A 20075-nucleotide genomic window follows, 5' to 3' on the forward strand; every position below is an offset into this window, starting at 1 on the left:
ATAAGGGAGAGGGGTAACCCCGAGGGGACCCTGGCCCTTACTACTATATCCTCTATTTTCTGGCCATCGAAGTAAAGGATAGCTACCCTATCCTATAGCCACTCCCTGACCTAGACTACTAACCACTTCGGGAAGCCCTAGCTCTATAAAGTGGTTAGTAGCTAGGTATAGTTAATAGTGTTAAAAGCCCTTAAGATATCAAGCTATAGGAGGGAGGTAGCCGCCTTATACCTCTAAGCCTCCTAAACTTAGGCCGTAATAAGCCGAATAGCTAGTTTAGTAGACCTATATTCCTGGTTGCCTATCTACTTGGCCAGGAGAAGCCTATAGGCCTCTATAATAGCCGTTACCTTCTAGGTAACTATAGCCTCTAGCACCTTGCCTATTGTTAGTAGGAGCGCTATAGGCCTATAGCTACCCGGGGTAAAGTAGGCCTATAGGGGTTTGCTAGGCTTACGGAGGACTACTGTCTTAGCCCTTTTAAACTAGGCTAGGAAATAGCCGAGCTATAAGCTCTCTGAGGCTAATATAGCTAGTATCCGGTAGAGCGGCCGCCTATAGGCCTTTAGTAGGCCTATAGGGAGGAGGTCCTCCCCTAGGGCCTTCTATAGGGCTACTCTAGCTAGTACTGCCCTAATATCGCCTATTATAACCTCCTAGCTTATTTCGAACTTCGGCTCCTAGTAGTTATTTAGATCTAGGTTATTAATATCTGATAGGTCCGCTTTTAGGTTTAGAAAGGACTTATCGGCTAGGGCCCTAGCCTTCTATTAGTAGGTTATAAGCCCTCCTTTGAAGGCTAGGAGCTTTAGAGTGTCGACCGGTAGGTAGCTTTATAGCCTTGCCTACCGCTCTAGTCTCTATAATAGGTCTAGCCGGTTAGTTACCTCCTATAACGTAGCTCTCTAGCTCTTAGTCTTTATAGCCGTAATAGTCTTAGCCTAGTCCTATAGGGCCTGCTGAAGTGCCTCCTACGTATAGGGGTTTAGGGTGTCCCTATAGGCCCTTTCTACCTCCTTAGCCCTCTTCTAGGCCTCCTAAACCTCCTTTATCTACCATTAAGCTCGTTTGCTACCTATACTAGCCTTCTTTACTAGAGCCGAGACCGTAGCTATCTCCTCGAGGGCCTCTATAAGCCTATTGAAGGCCTATAGAAGCTCCTCTAGGCCCTAGAAGACAGGCCCGGCCGGGGCCAAGGCTAATACCTACCTGCTAAGCCAGAGTAGGAGGTAGGCTACCTCGGCCTACGCGACCTCCTTGTCTAGGCTCTTCTAATCCTACCCTTTACTAGCCGGTATAGGCCTATTAGTCTCCTAGAGGGAGACATTTAGGGCCTATAGGTAGTAGTCTAACTTCCTATATTCTGCGATATCCCTATAGGTTACTTCTAGCCTAGCTAAGGCCTAGAGTAGGTCTATCGTAGAAGGCCGGCTATATTAGTCCCCTTGGGGGGCCCTAGTAACCTGGCCGTATAGCGTTTATAGGTCGAGGTCCTACTAGTCTACAAGGCTAAGGAGGTCCCTAGCCCCTAGGCTAAGCCTGTCAAACAGGTCCTAGACCGGGTAGTAGAGGTTAAAGTCACCTATAAGAACTAGAGGGTAGGTTAGCCAAGGTAGGGCTAGCAGGTCCTATAAGAGGGCCTGCTCCCTCTTATTATTATAGACTAATTAGAGCTCGAACCCCCTCTCTCCTAGGGTTAAAAAGGTTACCTTATACTAGTTCTCCTCTACTAAATAGTCCTACTAGCTAACTAGGAACCGTTTAGCTACTAGAATAGCCGCCTTACCCTTTGGCTTATAGACTAGGTAATATTTCGAAGCCTAGGGGCAATATATTAACCTTATAAACTAGTTAATCTACAGTTCCTAGATAGCTAGTAGATTATATTTAGCCTCCTCTAGTAAGACCTTAAGGGCCTATTTGTTACCTTAGGTATTCTATTAAAGGACCTTAATTTATATTCGAGGTAACCGGAGTAGAGGACAAAGGTACGGTAGTAATAGGCTCTATAGCTATTGCCCTCTTAACTAGTTATAAGAGGGAGGGGGCTCTAGGCTATAGAAAGGAGATATAGGTCTATTAGGCATCGAATAAGGCACTCCTAGCTACCTATTAGGCTAGGGTAGGCCTCCTATAGGGGCGTTTAGCCCCGGTTTAGTAGTAGTCGTCGTCCTCTAGCTAGTTACTAAGCTCAAAGGCTACCTTCTAATATGGTTACTCTAGTAGCTAGAAGATTTAAGGTCTATATTAGTAAGCCTCCCTAGCCCTCTCCTAGGCCTTGACTTTCTTTGGGCAGCCCTTATACTAGGCTATATAGGGGCCCCTATAGACTATATATCTATAAGGGAGTTAGTTAGAGTAGATAGGGTATTAGGCCTCCCTAGTCTTCCCTCCCTCGCCGTAGGCCTTTATACTATAATGGCTATAACGGGCCAGCTACTAGTAGTACCATTAGGTATAGCCAAAGCTCTAACACCTATAATACTACCTTAGCTCTAGGGCATCCTAGTAGGGTTCGTAGTCTAGTACCTAGGCATCCTAGACCACGCCCTCATTATAGGCCTTCCGGGCCTCTTCGAGGTCCTATAAGCCTAGGAGTACCGTAGCCTACTTCCTTTATAGGCTCTTTAATAGCCGGAACTTAATCGTTTCGATCGAGTATAGGCCTATAGCCCCCTTAAAGTCTCATTTACTAACCCCCTATAGCTCCTCCTTCTAGACTCCTTTAGCTAAGACTATATAGGCCTTGCTAACCTCCCTAGCCTCCTCCCTAAAGGCTATAGCTACCTATCGCTTATTAGCTAAATACTAATCCTTAGTAGCCTTATCCTTAAAGACTACTACTATATCCTTACTTAGAAGCTTCCTAGCTACGATAGCTCCCTAGCGGCTAGAGGCTCTATTAACTACTTAGACTATCTTAGCCAGGGTTCGGGCTTTAAGGTCCTCCTATAGGCTCGCGTTCCATATTATAACCTCCTACAAGGCCTATAACGGTACTACCTTAGCCGACAGTAGGCCTCCTTAGGGGCCTATTACCCCCTATTACGGCCCTATAGCTACCTACACCTAGGTAGGGCGAGGGGTAGCCTTAAGGGCCTCTTTAAGCCCCTTTTTAACTTCCTTAGCTACAAGTTCCTATAGGTTTAGAACTAGGCCTATAATAATAGTCGTAAGGCCCTATAAGAGCCTATTAGCAAGGTCTAGTACCTTGCCCCGTTTAGGGCTTAGTACAAGGTTAACTAGTTACGTGACAAGACCCCTTAGCTCCTTGATATCCGGGGTAGGGCAGGCCTATAATAGGCCCCCCTTTGATTAGCCCGAAGCTATAGGCCTCCCCACTTAGTGGCTTGGCGGTAGGCTTTAAATCGACATTACGTTTAGGGATACTAGGTGGTCTGTACGGTGAAAATCTTAATAGTCGTGCGAGGTACGGTCGGATTGTGGCCGGGTCTAGTTCCTATACCTGCGATGCCTGTTACATACCTGTAACGGCTCGCGTGTAGTTGGAAGTGGTACCGTTGGATAGCGTTTTTCGAGAGCTTTCTAGCAATAGTAGTTTCGTGTGTTTTAGTGGGGTATCCGCGAAGATGTAGGAGAGGCGCTTTTATATAATATTTATTTCTTTTTACTTTATTTATTTCTTACTAGGATAGTAGTTACTACTACTATTACTAAGTAAGCTAACGGTAGTAGACATTCTAAATGAAAAAAAAATTTTAAGGATATAATATAGGTATAGGTAATAGGATGGTATATGGTTAAGTATAGGTAGAGAGGGATTTATAGGTTACGAAAAGAGAAGAAGTAAGAGTTAGAGGGAGGGAGAGGAGGAATTTATATATATTTAGGGAGTAGGGCTAGGGGAACATATATAGGACCTAAATAAAGACTAGGCCCTACTTTGGACTTAAATAAAGGCTAGGACCTATATAATATTAAAACAAAGACTAGGACCTATATAGGACCTAAATAAAGCCAGACTATATATATAGACCGCTAACATATATAGGACCTATTACCATGGTAACACTAGGCAGACCTAGAGGGGGGGTATATTATAGGCCTAGGCTCTACCTAGGCTAATTAATAACAGGCTATACCTAGTTTTAGACCAGACCTATATACGTTTATAGGGCGTTTGTAGGGCATATGCTTAGGACCTGGTTAGGCTCTAACCTAATACCTAACTAGGCCCTAACTAGAGTATATATATACCCCTTATATTAGGAAATAGAACCCCTTTTGGTACTTATACTTACTTTCTCCTCTTTCTTCCCTTAAGGTAGTTAAATAAAACATTATATACTTATCTATAGTTACTATAAGGCTAGTATATTATAACTATACTAATAGTTTTAGGGTTATTTATTTATATAATTAAGTATAAATAGAATATAATTCTATAATGTTTTAAACTGCCTAGGGTCTCTTTAAAAGGTATATTATAAATCTTAGAACTACTCTTAATACTAATAATAGGTTATAATATTAGTAAATCGAATCAAGTTAATAACCTTAATAGCCTTAGAGTAATATCCTAAATCATTTAAGTTAGAAGATTTAATTAGGGATCAAGGTCGCTTTAAAGTTTTTAGATATTCTAATAATCCTAATTTCTTAAGTAAGAACTTTTCTTAATCTTATAATTACTATAGTCTTTTTAGTTCCTTGACTTAACCTTCTAAGTTATAAACTAGCTCTTTATAATTAGGGTTTAGTAGTAAAGGGTCTAATATAAAAGATATAAGAATATATAAAGGAGGTTTAGAATAGTTTTATAGTCGATACTAAGCCAAAAGAGTCTTACTTTAACTCAAGGATCCCCCTTCTACTACTAAGGGCATTAAATAACTAGGTAACGGTACCATCTCAGGTAATAAAGGGTTAGAAGGATTAGAAACTATCAGAAGGGCCTGCTACTAGGCTAACTTATTAGGGAGGTAATACTATTATAGGGCCTACTAGATTAGTTTAGGCTAGGTTTATAGGTAGGAGAGTCAATTATCTTTCTAGGGCAGGTAGATAGGTTATTTAGCGGACTGATCCTTAGGGAGCTAAAACCTCCCTCTTGAATCTATAGTCTAATAGGTACATTTTATACCCCGAATCGGCTGCTTGTTCCTCCGGCCGTACCCCGACCGTGCCTATTGTTTATAGGGTTATACCTGTTAGCGCCCGGCGCGGCCCTCTGTGGCCTGTCGTAGGTCAGGTCGGGTTACGTTTGTAATAATATAACACTAGGAATAGTATTACTACAAAGTGTAGTTAAACGATTACTGTACTTAACTAGGGGGTATGTCGGAAGCTGTAGAGCTTCTAGGCGTATTAGCTACGTGTTTACCATAGCTGTATGAGGCTGTTTAACGTATTGGCCAGTCCCTTTGTCTATAAATACCACTCTTTTTGTCTCCTTTGTAGATAGTTTAACAAGGTACTCTTTTCCTTCCGTATAGCCACCTACTATAGAGACTGCTTTTAACGCTCCCGGAAGCTTATCACTGCGTTTGGCAATACATGATAATTTATAACTATTTTTTAAAATAATTACTTTGCTTAATTAATTAATTAATTCGTGAATGCTTTGGGCGATAGAAACGTAGATTATCAGCAACTCCCTATTCAGCTTCTCTTCGATATCTACCCTCTTCCTTAATCTTTCTCCCTTCTTCTTTTCTTTAAGATGTCTTCTGGTTTCTTTTTCCTGCGAAGATATCGACAGTCTCCTAAAGAGGGAATGCTGTACAAGGAGAGCGCTTCCGTCCTTTCATTTTCAAGGTTCCTTCTCCTATAAACTCATACGAGCCCGGTGTCTAATTCTATAATATCAAGAGATCTCTCCCTTGAATCAAATAAATTTGAAGATTCAATGTTTTGCTTAATAATTATAACTCTCAACGCATATTACGCCAGAGTATTTAGGTCATGCTCATGGTTCTCAGCGCAAGCCCCTCGGCCCCTTGAAACGGAGCATGAGAACCATGCTTTCGAGTACCATAGATGAAATGGCGCCTAATATCAGGAATCAGCCCAGGACCAAACGCCCAACATCTTGGTATGCATCATCGAGTTGAGAGTATGAGCCTGCTTCTCGTGGTTTCGCACATAGCTGTTTATCGGTTCTCCCTGACCCGCCTATCGAGGTATTACATGTCATTTGCATGCATGTACTGTACATACATGCTTTTCAAACAAACACCGCGCATCAGCTTGAACGCATTGTTGTTCCACTCTATGTCGCCTGGAGCAGAAGCGCGGCTCACGCAACGCATAACTGCTGGAGGGCATGTTGCCATTCTATGGCAACGACTGCCCTGTAGTTGTTTCTACATGGTTCGGCATCACAGCCAAACACCCCCCCCTTTTTTTTCTTTCTACAAATGTCTACTTCCGTTTTGAAATCCGCTCAGACACTCTTCGGACTTTCGCCGGAGGCCGCGAGTCTTCGCCCTCGCTGTCTTCTTCTTCTTCTTCTTCGTCCTCCTCCACATCATCATGATCGACCTCATCCTCATCAAGCGATTCCGCTTCCGCCAACTCATCCACCCCGTCGTCAAGCTCCTCATCGTCTTCCTCGTCTGAGTCCGAAACTCCGCCCGCCCCAGTGGGGAAATCATCATCTTCGTCCACGGCGTCCGGCCCGCCAGTCCCATTGGTGAGCGCCTTGCCGTCGAGAGCCTCCTGCCCCTCCACATAGACCACACCAGGCTCGTCAACGTCCTCCCCCTCTTCCTCGCTCGACTCTTCCTCGTCCCCACCGCGACTCCGGGGGACCCCACCAGCCTTGATCGACTTCCGGAACTTCATCTGAGCATCCAGCATGTCCAGCTTCCCTTTGAGAGCCAGCAGACTGGGCAGACCCCGAGAACGTTCCTCCAGAACACGACTGAGCTCGCCTAGCCGTGCAATAAGATCCGGCTGCGTGACGAGCGCACCGCCGTGAGCCACTAGTGTCCACTGCATCCACCTCATAAGCCCAAAGGCACGGCCCGGCCTGCGGTGCATGCGAGCCGAGAGCTTGGAAAGAAGGACGTTGGCGAGGGATGAATCCATCCGGTTGATGGTGTTTTCTATGATCTTGACGTCGGTGGTCTGCAGGCAGGACTCGAGCAGGTCGGCGTCATCGGTCCGCAGGGCTTGGTTGAGGACTGTGCCAAGGGAGGTCGCACTGATCGGGACCGTGGGCCGTTGTTGGACTTTGAGCTTGGACGTTTTTGCGGCAGCTGCTTGGGCCGCAAGAGAAGCAGGAACGTCGATAGTAGTCGAGCTGCCACGGACAAGGTCGCCGAACGTCGGCGACGTCGGCTCGCCGTCCGAATTCTCGGCGCCCTCCTGCATCACCGCATCCGGATCGCCGTCATGTTTACCATCCCTTTTCCTTGAAGTCTTGGCAGAATTTGTCTGTCCATTGCTGGTAGCCTCGTCCTCGCTTATTCCTTCCTCCTCATCGGAGCTGATCTGGTTCTCGAGCTCAGGTTCTGTCTCAGCTTTTGACGATGGCTTGGATAGACCGGTGGCCACCGCAGTTCTCGTCTCATCGATCTTGGTCTTGACCGGTGCCTTTGCGCTTTGCCTGACGGCTGGCTTGGCGATTGCGGTTGCGGCTTTCCGTTTGGTCGACATATTCAGGGTTCGGTTTGGAGCAGGAGCGCTCTGGTGGTCCGCAGGCGAGAGAGGCCTCGCTGGAACGTAGAATACCGGCCTAAATGCCACCCGACAATCAATTGCAGGCACACTGCAAATTGAACTAGGGGTAAACCGATTCTCTGGCCCGCGAAGTGCTCGCAGCACAAAGAAAATGCAACAAAACGTTAGTCGTGCTGTTGTAGGCGTCCAGTGCAGCAAAAATTTCGGGATGCAGCCAAAACATTTTTTTGGGATGTCTTTGCTTGCCTTGGCAGGATGTCAGCCACAACAGTTGTGGCGCGGTCTGCATCGCTATGGCTGACCCGGCGTAACTATCAGTCACATGATTGATTAGGGACTGTCAAATGGTTGGACGTGCACGGGCCGCTGAACGTTTGTATTTTACAGTTGCGCGTGCAAAAATCCTCCGTAATCCCGTATCCTGTACAGATACCAAGGTCCAGAATCCCAAGCTCTCAGGCTTTCGCGTCATTCTCGCGTACCCATGGCCGACCCGCCCGCGCGACACATGTCAAACAACTTAACCCTCCGTACGTCTTCCCATGTTTCGCGACCTGAGCACGCGTCGACTTGACATATAGCGAAGCGTGACAGCACACAGCTCTCGAGGTGGGATTCAGAGAGCGCTACGATTTGCGCCTGTCATCTGAGTCCGGCGGCCGAAGGTGACGCCTCGTTTGCGAATTTGGTGATCTGTACGAAGTAGATATGCCTGACGCATGGGCAACGCGTCGCATCCGGCAATTGCCGAGTGCCTCACTGGCCACATTTAACTGCGTACCGTATTGCATTGAAAAGCCTTCAAACAACTTACCACTCGATATCCGCACAGTTAGCGATACACCGCTGCGATATCAAGACCGACAGCATCGTAGGGTCGATGCAGGAGCATCTGACAACCGAGTTGAACGGTGGAGAGAACAGAGTTGACGGGTTTTGCTGGTCGCTTGTGCACTTGGTCGCACGGACCCACCGCGTTACTTTTCAGCCAATCAGAGTGTATGAGTACCAGACGATAACACCAGCCCACCACTCACGGGCGGCTCCACGGTTCAGTTCGGACTCTGACAGCTGTGATAAATAGCCACGAGCTTCCGACCGGCACTGACATACGATTTCAACTCCGATTTCTCGAAAGAGGCCGCGGTACAAAATATTCGCCCCGCACCCCGCCACACTTAGCCAACCACAGCGCAACCCGGCCACGGAAGCATCTCCTCTGCCGCACGCAAAACGAGGCCGTCCCTTTGTTGGTTTTCTCGTCCGCCACTTTTTTTCCTGTTTTCCCTTGCCACACTCGACCTACCCAGCCACCAAGCTATTCGCGACCGAGTTTTTCCTTCCCCGACCATTCGTCATTTCGCAAGGCTGGCGCTCAAAGTCTATAATTCTCAGCCTTCCCCCCCAGCACAGTATTTTTCGCCAACTTGTGAGTGGTTGCCACTTTCTTTTCTTTTTCGCATTTCGCTCCTCGCGGTCCAACGCGTGTGCACGGCCCCTACCAACGTCCCGCCCATTCCACTTCCCCGCCACACATCGCATTCGCCGTCACTGGCATCCCACACATAACCATCGTCGAGGTCAGAAATCGCCACGGCAGGGTATCGCGCACTGCACCCTGTACCCTGCAATCAGCGAGTCGCGTCCCTGCACTTTTATAGGCCCCGCATCATCATCATTGCGACCCTCGAAAGCGTTTTGCGATCGTCGAATCTGTTTTGCGCCAAGCGACTAAACCTCTGGTTTCGATCGTGACATGCATGGCTAACTGCCGCCGGCCCCAGCCGATTTGATGTCGCACTGAGCATAAACTCGCAAAACCAAAACCCAACGTATGGCAGTCATGACCACACAACAATCGGAAGGTGCACTTCTCAATGAGAAGCCCCTTCAGGCGACACCAGTGAGTGGCAGGGAAGGCCCTAACGGGAGTTTGGAGACGAACGGGTAGGTTGCAGGCCATTTCCTTTGTTTCGTACGTATACTTTTTGCGTTGCATACTAAACCACTTCGCGAACAGGCATTCTTCCCCGTCTCCGGCCGATGCCCAAACCGAATCCAAGAATGCGCCGGCATTAAACGGCGAAGCATCTACCACCGAGACTCCCCAGAGCAAAAACGAAGACGCGTTTTCTGCAAACCAAGCTCTTCCGAGCGCAGCCGATTCCAAAGATCCGCCCACCAAGACTGAAGGGGAATCTGAGCGCGACATTTCGAGCGGTATGGATAAAGTGAATATGAAGGAGGACGATCCTGCGCAGGCCGACACCGAGATGCTTGACGCGCCCGCCGACCGAACCTCGGAAGACAAGATGTCTGAAGACGTTTCGCCAAAATCGCATCCGAAGCCGGCAGAACCCTCGGATCAACCGGACGGTCAGGATAAAGACCAAAAAGAATCGACGGTTGCTGCGGGGAAGGAGGAGGCCGCACCATCAGCACCTTCGACTGAGAGGGAGGATGTAAAAATGGCGGATGCACAGGAGCAGGTCGAATCGCCAAGCGCAGCGGGTCCCTCACAAGGCACACAGGGTACTCCTGCTGCTGCTGCTGCTCCTGGCAGCCCTAAAAGTGGCGCGGGCGATCCGGCGGCTAACACTCCAAACGGGCCCTCCGCTGCGGCTGTCAGCGAAGCCCCCGCTTCAGCAACCGCCGACACGAGCATGTCGGAGGCGCAACCTTCTGCAAAGCTTTCGAGAGAGCGGGAAATTGATAGTGAGGATGAACCGGTCGCGAAGCGGACAAAGGTGGATCATGCTGCGGACCAGGTGCAGGTCAAGACAGGCGAGGTCCAAGACCGCAAGGAGCAAGGCGACCAGCAAGCTGCAGCCCCTCCGGCATCGCCCAGCCCCACAAGCGGGGAACCAAAGAGACTCGACGATCCCTCCCTTGATGACAGCCCGATCACCGAGTGGCAAAACAAGCAAATCCGTGCTGTTCTTGCTGGGGTCAAGAAGACCAAGGTTGGGCAGATGTTCAAGCTGCCGGTTCAGCAGCTGTGGCCAATGTTATGGACGGAGTACTCGGCCAAAATTTCTAACCCAACAGACATTAGCACAATGGAAAAACGACTGCGCGGCGACTTGACTCCGTATGCAACCATGGGCGAGTTCAAGGCGGACCTCAACTTGATGGTGCAAAATGCTGTCACGTTCAATGGCGAGTCCCACGACGTGACAATCCAGGCAAAAGCTTGTCGGGACGCCATTCTCAGTCGGATGGCAGCGTACCCTGCGGTTGAACCTCCGAAACCCCAGAAGAAAGACACGTCCAAGGCGCATACCACTCGCCATGTCGAGCCCCGCGCACCCGGGTCTTCGGTTTCCACAGCTGGCCCCGGCCGTCCCTCCAAAGGCTCTGCCACCAGCCCGTCGCAGAAACCGGTTCCCGAATCGCCCGCGTTTGCGCTCCCACCTGGCAGCAATGGCGTTCCCCTCATCCGGCGGGATTCCACAAAGCCAGACAGTCGGACGAAGCGGCCGGTGAAGCCCGCGCATTCCAAAGACCTAGTTTATGACACCAAGCGCAAGAAGAAGCTGCCACTTGACCTCCGCTTTTGTGATGAGGTTCTTACTGAGCTCCGCAAGACGAAGCATTATGATATCAACGCTGCTTTCATGCAGCCTGTTGACCCCGTGGCGCTCAACATTCCGGACTATCACAAAGTGATCAAGCGACCGATGGATCTGCAGACAATGTCTAACAAGCTAAGTGCGGGGGAGTACCAGTCAATAAAAGAGTTCGAGAAAGACTTCGACCTCATCATCAAGAACTGCAAGACGTTCAACGGCGAAGACCATATAGTCTATGCTCAGGCGCTTCGGTTGCAGGACTTGTACCGCGCTGAGATGTCCAAAAAGGACGAGTGGATGGCCAAGCATGCGCCGGTCACCGCTGCGTCGACGTCCCACTCAGCGGGTAGGGATGAGTCAGAGTCTGAGGAAGCCGAATCTGAACCCGACGCCGAAGTTGACGAAGAGCGCCGGCAGATTGAGAACCGTTTGGCTACTATCCAAAAGCGTCTCCAGGCCGAGCAGAACAAGGTTAACGAAATGGTCAATTCGGGAACAGCAGACATCGCGGATGTTGAGATTGCGCAGTCGGTTGTCGCCATGCTGCAAAAGCAGTTGATGGGCGAGCGCGCCAAGCTTGCCAACCTCCCGGCCAAAAAGACAGGTAAACCAAAGCCAGCCAAGTCTAAAAAGGCGGGTGGTGCGGGCGGCTTGCCCGGCAAGAAGGCTACTGCCGGCCCGGGCAGTGGTGCCGCTAAGAAGAGCGCCAGTAAGAAGGCCGCTCCGAAGAAGAAGTTGGGCCAGTTGGAAAGGGATGTCATCATAGACTCGCTCGGCAGCCTGGACGGCCCTCTTCTTGAGCGAGCTATTGACTTGATTAAGAAGGACACCGGCCAGGGCGAGAACGACGAGGGAGAGCTGGAGCTGGACATAGACATCATCTCGGAGGATGCCCTTTACAAGCTCTTTGAGATCGCGCTCAAGGCGAACCCCAACGCGTTGGTCGAGAAGCAGCGACAGATGGGCGCGCTCGCGGCGCCGGCATCTGAGCAGCCGGCCAAGTCCAGGCAGCTGTCCAAGTCCAAGAAGAACAAGCCCATGAGCAAGAGCGAGCAGGAGCGCCGCATCCAACAGCTTAATGAGCTCCGCGCTCAGGCGGGTCGTCAGGCTTCTGGCAGCCAGGAACCGATGGAGTCGATTGAAGGCAACGGCAGTGAGCTTGCTGCTCAACCCGACCACGCCGATAGCGAAGAAGAGGCTGACTCGGAGGAGGATTAAGTCGGGTGCAGGCTCCTGGCCGCATCTCTGGTCCCCTCAATGGAATTGGCTCGACCGATTCCCGCCCCTGAAACAAGCACAACACAAATCCCGACATCATCGGGGAGGAGAGCACCACTTAGTGCTGTCTTGACGGACGTCAATCACTTGACTTGCCGCAGTTACGAGCACCTTTCCCAACGACATCCTCTCCCGACGACATCCTCTCCCGGCCACTACTAGTAGGCTGAGGCTTCTTCTGTCTGTTTTTTCTTCTTTCTCGACGTGTAGGAATATTCACAGCGTGTGTACAATATTAAGTTGCCTTGGTCAAGGTGCCAAGACCGAGCTGGCGGAGACCTTTCTCGCAGAGGACCTCCATCACCGGCCTTTCGGAGCAAGCATCCAAAAAGGACGGTTGTGGGTTGAGACGGACCACGACGAAGGGGATTTTTTTTATGGACTTGGGGAAAATGCAAGAGTGACTAGGACCGCCGAGCAACGAGCACCTCTAGTCTGACGATACCCCAGGCTCGGCCTTCTTCATCTTGATATGCACTTGCACGGCGGTTGGCTTCACATTTGCGCTCGCATCTGCGCACATGTCGTTGACCTTTGCAGCTCGGGTTGACTGCCTGGTTGCTCACCCCAGTAGCTCCGAGAGCCGGAGTTATTGACGACCCTAGGTTTAATGGCTGCCTCTTCAGCTGCTTTCGCTTGAAAGCCTCAGCTTGCTTGCGTGGTCAGTTTTGGGTCTGTTCGGATCTTGGTTTTTTTCTGCGGTTCTCTTCTGCGGGGAAGGTCTTTGGAAGGGTGTGGGTTGGGCTTGAATTCTCACTCCATCCGGTATGACACTGCTTTTGGTAGGCGGGGTGGGCCGCCACCGTTGCAAGTGCTGGGCGAGACAGACCTTCCACCTCGAAGGCTGGAACCAGAAGGGTGGTTTGCAACGGAACAAGGGGATGATGGTAAAAAGTATGATGGGGCTTGAGACGGGCAAAGCGCGGAAACCAAGGAGAGGATTTGAGACACTAGGAGCAATGCTTCCCACGCCTGTTACCTTGCGTTGATGCTCTCATCTTGGACATGGCTTGCCGGTGTGATGCTGCTGTATGCGTGAAATGCCCCATGTGCGGTCCGCTCGCCTGTGTGACCCAGTTTGTTAGCATCTCTTGCCCACGGCCCCCGACAACTGGGGGAACCATACGTAATCTGCGCGTTGGGTAAAGAGGGCTAAGCCACCGCGGAGTGTCAGTCAACAAACACCCAGAAATTGCCGCATGCTGCAGCTGGGAGCCGGGCGGGCTACGGGCGCCTGGCGATCATTCGATAGCTCCAGTTGTCGTCGGCCAGCCGCAGTTTCCCGCCAAACCATGGCTCTCCCGTGCCAGTAGCGTGAATATTGCGAGTAGAAATATCTCGGCACTGATCGGTCTTCAGGTGATCTGGGACAATATGTTATGTTGAGACGCAGTCACGTCCGAATCTTTGCACGAGGTGGAACTCCTGCCTTGGAGATGCCCTGCTGGGGCGGGGAGAAACGATAGAGGTGCTGCGACCTGGAGACGATGGCCTTTTGTCAGCAGGTTATCCAGATAACGCCGGGCGATGCGAGACGGTCTTACTTTTGTTGTTCCGGCTGTCCGTAGGTGCCGGTGTGGGACAGCCCTCTCGAGACGGAGGCTCCGAGAAGTCACCACGGAGACGGGAGCCGTCCCCGTGGGCGAGGCGACGGCAGCGGGAGAGCGCATCCCGAAGCCTCGGCTGACAAATGACGGAGGGAAGAATAGTCCGCGGCTGGAAAGGGAACGAAGAAGGAAAGAGAGCCAAATATAGGGGAAAGTGGAAGCGTTGAGGGCAATGGTGGGTTCCAGATTGAGACCGAGTGCAATTGGGAGCAGACGCAGACAATGGGAAAAGCAAAGGGTTGACGGTTGGGTTGTGTGCCGATGGGGGTGTCAGGATGTTGCCGGTTGAGGGCGGGCAAAAGTTTGGGCTTTGAGGGGTCTGGCTCCGGCGCTGGGTGGAGCCCCCGCTCAGTTGCTGCTCAGTGCACAGGCCTGCCCCAAGAGGCAACAAGCCCTTAGGACGGGCTTCATTGTTTCTCGCACGAATTGAATCCTTGATGAGCAGCGCTTCGGTTTCCTCCATAATCAGTACCTATCAATTAAATTATCAATTAAATAATCCGCCCTATGTACTGTACTCCATATACCCATCCCTACGCGCCTCTTATCCGCCTAAAGAGCGAGCTCGATCACGCAGTCTTTTTAAGCGAGCTCGATGAAAACGCAAAGCGACACCTTCTTTTAGCCACAGCACACAGGAATGCTTTCATTTTACGCCATCTTAATTACCTTATTTGCTATCCTCGTTCGCATTTCAGCCAAGCTCAGCAGCTTGATCTGATACCCTGTTTCGTCAACTTGTGTCGGTGTTTTGGCTGACGGCCAATGATAAGCCAAGGGTTGATCGCGGACCAACCCGCGACAGTCATCCGATGGGAAATCGTTTGTTGCTCGGTTGGGTAGTTGCTTCTTTTGCTTATACCAACACGCGCGGGATTGTCTGCAGGCCCTCGGTTTGGGCTCTCGAGTCATGCAATCAAGTTCAGGAGCTACCAAGCGTAAGGTAACCGCATGAACTGTTGCACCAGGTTCGGCGGAGTATGGATGCCAGACTGTCTCTTCATATTAGTTGTTTCAAGGCGGTAATGGTAAGATAAGAGCATTTCCTAAACTAATTCAATCGGCAAGGGCAGCAACTTGATCGTTTTAATGCCGAGCTGGTCCGGAAGAGCACCGGATAATCACACATCAACCGCTCCAGTTCATCCAATGACAGGACGCCCCATCTTCCCTTGTCGCCTCTCCCAGTTCAGGGTTGTCACTAGGCTACGGGCCCTTAAATCTTGTACGAACAACGAGGTCTAATTATCCGGCCTCGGGTCGGGTTGAAAGTCAACACTCCAAAGTCTGGAGACTATTATTACGTACCAGGTATCAACGGTAGGGAAACCCCATTTTCATTCCTTGTTGGTTTCCTCAACTGCACCAAGATCTTTTCGTGATCACATGAACAGCTTACAGTTGGCGTATGGGAACGGGAGGAAGTAGGAGCAAGACGGCGTATCCGGGTTGGGGCGGGCTGTTGGTCCCATGTGACTGCAATGCCAGACGTGATATATACATTCCAGGCCTGGCTCGGTCGGGAGGGTGACGGGCAGAGATGGCAAGGTTACCATGATCGGAGAGCCCGGGCAATACGACTCTTTTCACCGAGGTCTCCCGGCGGTTACCTCCAGATGGGATAATTAGGCATCAGATTTGCCTTGAGCGACGGATATGTTGATACAGGGAGGGAGGGAGGAAGGAAGGAAGGGAAGGAGAGGTGACTTCTCTCGTGCAATGAGAGTAGCTGACGTGAATGACTCTCAACAGATTCCACGGTGCGCAGACAGACCATCACGCCATCCGTGGTCCTCGGTCTCGCCACGCTCTACTCATTACAACCCGGCGCTCCTCCTTTTTATTGCCGAAATCATGTCTCGCCGGCAAACCGCGAGACAGAGAGCACTGTATACTGGACTGCCGGCCTCGCGTCGATCCTGTATCCGGGCACGGACTGGGTGGACCCCGAATTCGGCCCGTCCGGCGTTCCGCCGGCGCAGAGGCGCAGATTCCTGTCTTTGTCGGGTTCGCGTCCGCGGCTGTGCTCGGGTGGGATGCTTGACCGTCGGACATTGATGCGGGGAAGGAGTCTCGTGTTTGCACGAGCAGTTGAGAAGTCCAAACACGTCAGATCAAGCCCACGAAAAAGAAAGAAAGAAAGAAAATTCGCGCGTCCCATGACCAACAAACCACGATGACTCGCGGACAACCTTGGCGCCGCAATCGCCCAAGCAGCCCGATGACGGGCGCCCAGCGGCGGGAGGCTCCTCGCCGCATGCAGGCCGCTGTCCCCCCGAATTATGGATTACCAGTAACTACAGAAAAAAAAAAGGGGGGGGGGGGTTGAGAGCGGGTGCGGTGCTGTGGAGCCGTTGCGTCAACAGCATCATCCTGGCAGCCCTCATCCCGGCGGCGCTGTCACGATCTCGAGCCCCGTCATCCCACTCTTGGCACCGACAAGAACGTAGTGTATTCGGCCCTCCCCGCGAGCCCGCTCTTTTGTACTTCGCCCAGTGCTCGAGTTTGTATAAGCCTTGTTCGAGGAAAGATGCGACCCCAGTGCATTCTGCGCCCGACCGCCCCGAGTCCTAAATTATACCCAAATTTTCTTGGCCAAAAGCTGGGTGTCGGCGGACGTTTCTAATATATACCTCCCATCAGCGGCTGTGACATCATCGGGGCCATGAGTGGGTAATGGAAGACTGGGCCTATAGAATGCTGGAGAATGGCGACTTCCTGCGCTGGACTATTATATAGGTAGTTGTTAGTCCAGAGCTCCGGGGTTGCGATTCAATGCGCGGTTCCACGTGTTTGGTGTCTCGCCGGAGGTGAAGATCATCAAATAATAGTGAAATACAAGACTGCGGTTATTACATCTTGCATATTCGGGATGCTGGGGAGGAAGTGAGTAGTAAACAACGAATCCTACTGAACGCAGCTCTCTTCTTGCCCCTTCCTCCCTCCCCTTTCCTCCCCTTTCCTCCCTCTTCCCCTGTTGTCACTGCACCGCACGCCGGGGCTTAGCTGACCATATATCTCCCCCTAAATTACTAGATCCATACGCATCAACGGCGCCGACTGCGGCGTCGAGGCTCTCATCCTCGGCGCCATCACGGCGATAGGCGGCTTCCTCTTCGGCTACGACACCGGCCAGATCTCGGGCATGCTGATCTTCCAGGACTTCAAGGACCGCTTCGGCCAGAAGGACACGCCCGAGGGGAGAGACTTTATCCCCATCATCGAGTCGCTCGTCGTGTCGCTGATGAGCATCGGGACTCTCTGCGGAGCTCTCACGGCCTCCTAGTGCGTCATTACCTCCCTCGTCCTCGTCCTCGTCTTGCTTGCTTTTTTGTCTTCCTTTCTTTCTTTTACTGACGGCCGTCTTTCTCTCTCCAGCACGGCGGACTGGTGGGGCCGCAGGAAGAGCCTCACGTTTGGCGTCTGCGTCTTCATCGTCGGGTGCGTCATCCAGCTGACGGCGGTGAGGTCGTGGGTGCACCTCATGATGGGCCGGTTCACGGCCGGGCTGGGGATCGGCAACCTGTCGGTCGGGGTGCCCATGTTCCAGTCGGAGTGCTCGCCGCGCGAGATCCGCGGCGCCGTGGTGGCGTCGTACCAGCTGCTCATCACGCTGGGCATCCTGGTGGCCAACTGCGTCAACTACGGCGTGCGCGAGATCGAGGACTCGCCCTCGTCCTGGCGCGTCGTCGTCGGCCTGGGCATCGCCTTCTCGGCGCCCCTCGGCCTCGGCGTCCTGCTGGTGCCCGAGTCGCCGCGCTGGCTGGCCGCCCGCTCCGACTGGGACGGCGCCCGGGTGTCCATGGCCCGCCTGCGCGGGCTCAAGCACGAGCCGCATCACCCGCTGGTCGAGGACGACATGCGCGAGATGCGCGGCATCCTCGAGAAGGAGCGCGCCGTCGGCGTCGGCGGCTGGTCCGAGTGCTTCATCCCGCGACCGAACGGCGTGCCCAGGCAGGTCTACCGCACCATCCTCGGCGTCGCCATCCACTTCCTGCAGCAGTGGACCGGCGTCAACTACTTCTTCTACTACGGCGCCACCATCTTCGAGAGCGCCGGCATCGACGACCCCATCCGCACCCAGCTGATCCTCGGCGCCATCAACGTCGGCATGACCTTCTTCGGCCTCTACGTCGTCGAGCGCTTCGGCCGCCGCTGGCCCCTCATCATCGGCGCCGCCTGGCAGGCCGCCTGGATGGCCGTCTTCGCCGCCGTCGGCACCGCCCTCGACCCGGTCGGCAACAGCACCTCGGGCATCGTCATGATCGTAGCCGCCGCCATGTTCATCGCCTCCTTTGCCATGACCTGGGGCCCCATCTGCTGGGTCGTCATCGGCGAGACCTTCCCGCTGCGCACCCGCGCCAAGCAGGCCTCCATCGCCACCGCCAGCAACTGGTTGGGCAACTGTAATTAAGCCTCCATTCCCCCTTTTTTTTTTCTTTTCTTCTCCTCATTTCCCCCTTTTCCTTTCTTCTTTTTTTTCTCTTTTTGTTTCCTTCTTGTCTTCCAAATACTAACAATGGACCTCTTCAAGTCATGATCTCATTCCTCACGCCGCTCGCGACCTCGGGCATCTCGTACGCCTACGGCTTCGTCTTCGTCGGCACCAACATCGCCGGCGCCCTGGTCGTCTACTTCTTCCTCTACGAGTCCGTCTCGCTCTCGCTCGAGAATGTCGATGCCATGTACGCCCAGCCCCTCGTCCGGCCCTGGACTAGCCACAAGTGGCTGCCCGAGGGCTACTTCACCCGCATGCGGCGCGACGAGGACTTCTTCAAGGGCCGCAGCCAGGAACCCGGCAGCGGCGCCAATTATGACCATGACGACCACCACGCCGCCAGGCACACCGAGAACGTCAATGACCGGGGAGCGGGGGCAGGAGCCGGTGGTCTGGAAAAGCAGTCGAGGCCTGGCTGGGCAGAGACCGAGAATACCACGGGCGGAAACAACAACGAGAAGATCAACAGGGTCGTCTAATTCGTCCTGTGTTTTGTGTCAGCATGCTCCTTTCTTTCTTTCACCGGAATCTTGGCTTTCTCGGTTAGGTCAGAACCACAGACGGCGCGGCGTTAGGAGGTTTGCATTTCTGACTCCTCGTTTCTGCTGCTTTTTGTACAATACATTATATTAGCAATGTAAGCAACTTCAGATTAAAGAAGACTGACGTAACACAGGAGAGTTTCATCGCATACCTGTCCGCCCTTCATCCCTTTATACCGCCCTCGACAATTGTTTCTTAAGTTCCAATGGTCGCAGCTTAACTTTATGGTAATTACCTTGTGTTTCGCAGGTGCATATCCCCCTCTCCATCCCTCCCATCAACACCCGTGACCTTTTTTTTTTTTTTTTTTTTTTTCATCCAAGCATTCGAGGTCTCTGGCGCAGCGAGCTCCAGCAACCTGTCGAACAGCGGCATGCCCAATCCCCGCCACGGGATCCCACCCAATCCAGCCGTGGCATTTCACAATGCACGCCGCCCGCCAAAACCTTTCCGGTCAAAACATCCAACCCCAGTCCCCGTCATGATGTCGGCCAATGCAGCAGGATTGCCGTACAACCACGAGTTAACTAAGCAACCCGAGAGGTAGCTAGCCCTGCGCCTTCCGCTCATCATTCAACAGCGCCACGATGCCGGCCACGAGGCGGGCCGTGGCGCTTGTAACCCCTATCCTTGATCCACCAACCCCTTACTGTGTACGGCAAACCGCGTGGCCTGGTATTTATACGTCAGTCATCGGGGCTGATGGACGCGGAAACAGAGAAGGAGCGGGCCCTTGCTGCTGTCGTCGTCACTTCTCTTGACTATTCAAAACCTCCATGCACAGGCTCGGTGGTGAAGTTCAGGTCCACGGCGTCTGGCGCAAGACGTTGCTCAAACGATTGCAGCACATCGTATTATCTGGCATACTCCTCAAGGAACGAACCCGAGGACACTTTGCCGTTCTTGGGAGCGGCTGGGGTGTAGTGAATC

The 20075-nt window shown here is 52.1% G+C and overlaps 6 protein-coding genes across 6 annotated transcripts; 4 read left to right on the forward strand and 2 right to left on the reverse strand.

The window, feature by feature from the left end:
- Positions 1-6352: 6352 nt before the first annotated feature.
- On the reverse strand, positions 6353-7812 carry P884DRAFT_91089 (Dip2/Utp12 family-domain-containing protein). The gene has a single exon (XM_069446165.1). The coding sequence runs from the start codon at positions 7621-7623 to the stop codon at positions 6385-6387; it is 1239 nt and encodes a 412-aa protein (XP_069293626.1). The 5' UTR covers positions 7624-7812; the 3' UTR covers positions 6353-6384.
- Positions 7813-9490: 1678 nt separating this feature from the next.
- P884DRAFT_303414 (uncharacterized protein) lies at positions 9491-12437 on the forward strand (the record flags this gene model as incomplete). The annotated part of the gene is made up of 2 exons (XM_069445025.1): positions 9491-9594; positions 9668-12437. 2 exons carry the CDS (start codon positions 9491-9493, stop codon positions 12435-12437), a joined length of 2874 nt encoding a protein of 957 aa, XP_069293627.1.
- A 1290-nt stretch (positions 12438-13727) lies between these two features.
- P884DRAFT_187392 (uncharacterized protein) lies at positions 13728-14141 on the reverse strand (the record flags this gene model as incomplete). The annotated part of the gene is made up of 3 exons (XM_069437355.1): positions 13728-13861; positions 13895-13975; positions 14042-14141. Coding segments are annotated over 3 exons (315 nt in total), but the record flags the coding sequence as incomplete, so codon positions are not given.
- A 465-nt stretch (positions 14142-14606) lies between these two features.
- On the forward strand, positions 14607-14884 carry P884DRAFT_264921 (uncharacterized protein). Its single transcript, XM_069441896.1, has one exon. The coding sequence runs from the start codon at positions 14612-14614 to the stop codon at positions 14861-14863; it is 252 nt and encodes an 83-aa protein (XP_069293629.1). The 5' UTR covers positions 14607-14611; the 3' UTR covers positions 14864-14884.
- A 380-nt stretch (positions 14885-15264) lies between these two features.
- On the forward strand, positions 15265-16402 carry P884DRAFT_91145 (uncharacterized protein). Its single transcript, XM_069446166.1, has 2 exons — positions 15265-15424; positions 15533-16402. The coding sequence occupies exon 2, from the start codon at positions 15761-15763 to the stop codon at positions 16160-16162; it is 402 nt and encodes a 133-aa protein (XP_069293630.1). The 5' UTR covers positions 15265-15424; positions 15533-15760; the 3' UTR covers positions 16163-16402.
- Positions 16403-16976: 574 nt separating this feature from the next.
- Positions 16977-19081, forward strand: P884DRAFT_303415 (MFS sugar transporter-like protein; the record flags this gene model as incomplete). Its single annotated transcript, XM_069445026.1, has 4 exons — positions 16977-16990; positions 17141-17389; positions 17483-18510; positions 18639-19081. 4 exons carry the CDS (start codon positions 16977-16979, stop codon positions 19079-19081), a joined length of 1734 nt encoding a protein of 577 aa, XP_069293631.1.
- Between the last annotated feature and the right edge of the window lie 994 nt (positions 19082-20075).

This window comes from Thermothelomyces heterothallicus (assembly GCF_042370625.1).
Source record: "Thermothelomyces heterothallicus CBS 202.75 unplaced genomic scaffold P884_scaffold_38, whole genome shotgun sequence".
Taxonomy (NCBI): domain Eukaryota; kingdom Fungi; phylum Ascomycota; class Sordariomycetes; order Sordariales; family Chaetomiaceae; genus Thermothelomyces; species Thermothelomyces heterothallicus.

Bases quoted from the DNA above. Each gene is read 5' to 3' on its own strand.
- P884DRAFT_264921 (XM_069441896.1), top strand. From the start codon at position 14,612: ATGTACTGTACTCCATATACCCATCCCTACGCGCCTCTTATCCGCCTA.
- P884DRAFT_91089 (XM_069446165.1), bottom strand. From the start codon at position 7,623: ATGTCGACCAAACGGAAAGCCGCAACCGCAATCGCCAAGCCAGCCGTC.
- P884DRAFT_91145 (XM_069446166.1), top strand. From the start codon at position 15,761: ATGTTGATACAGGGAGGGAGGGAGGAAGGAAGGAAGGGAAGGAGAGGT.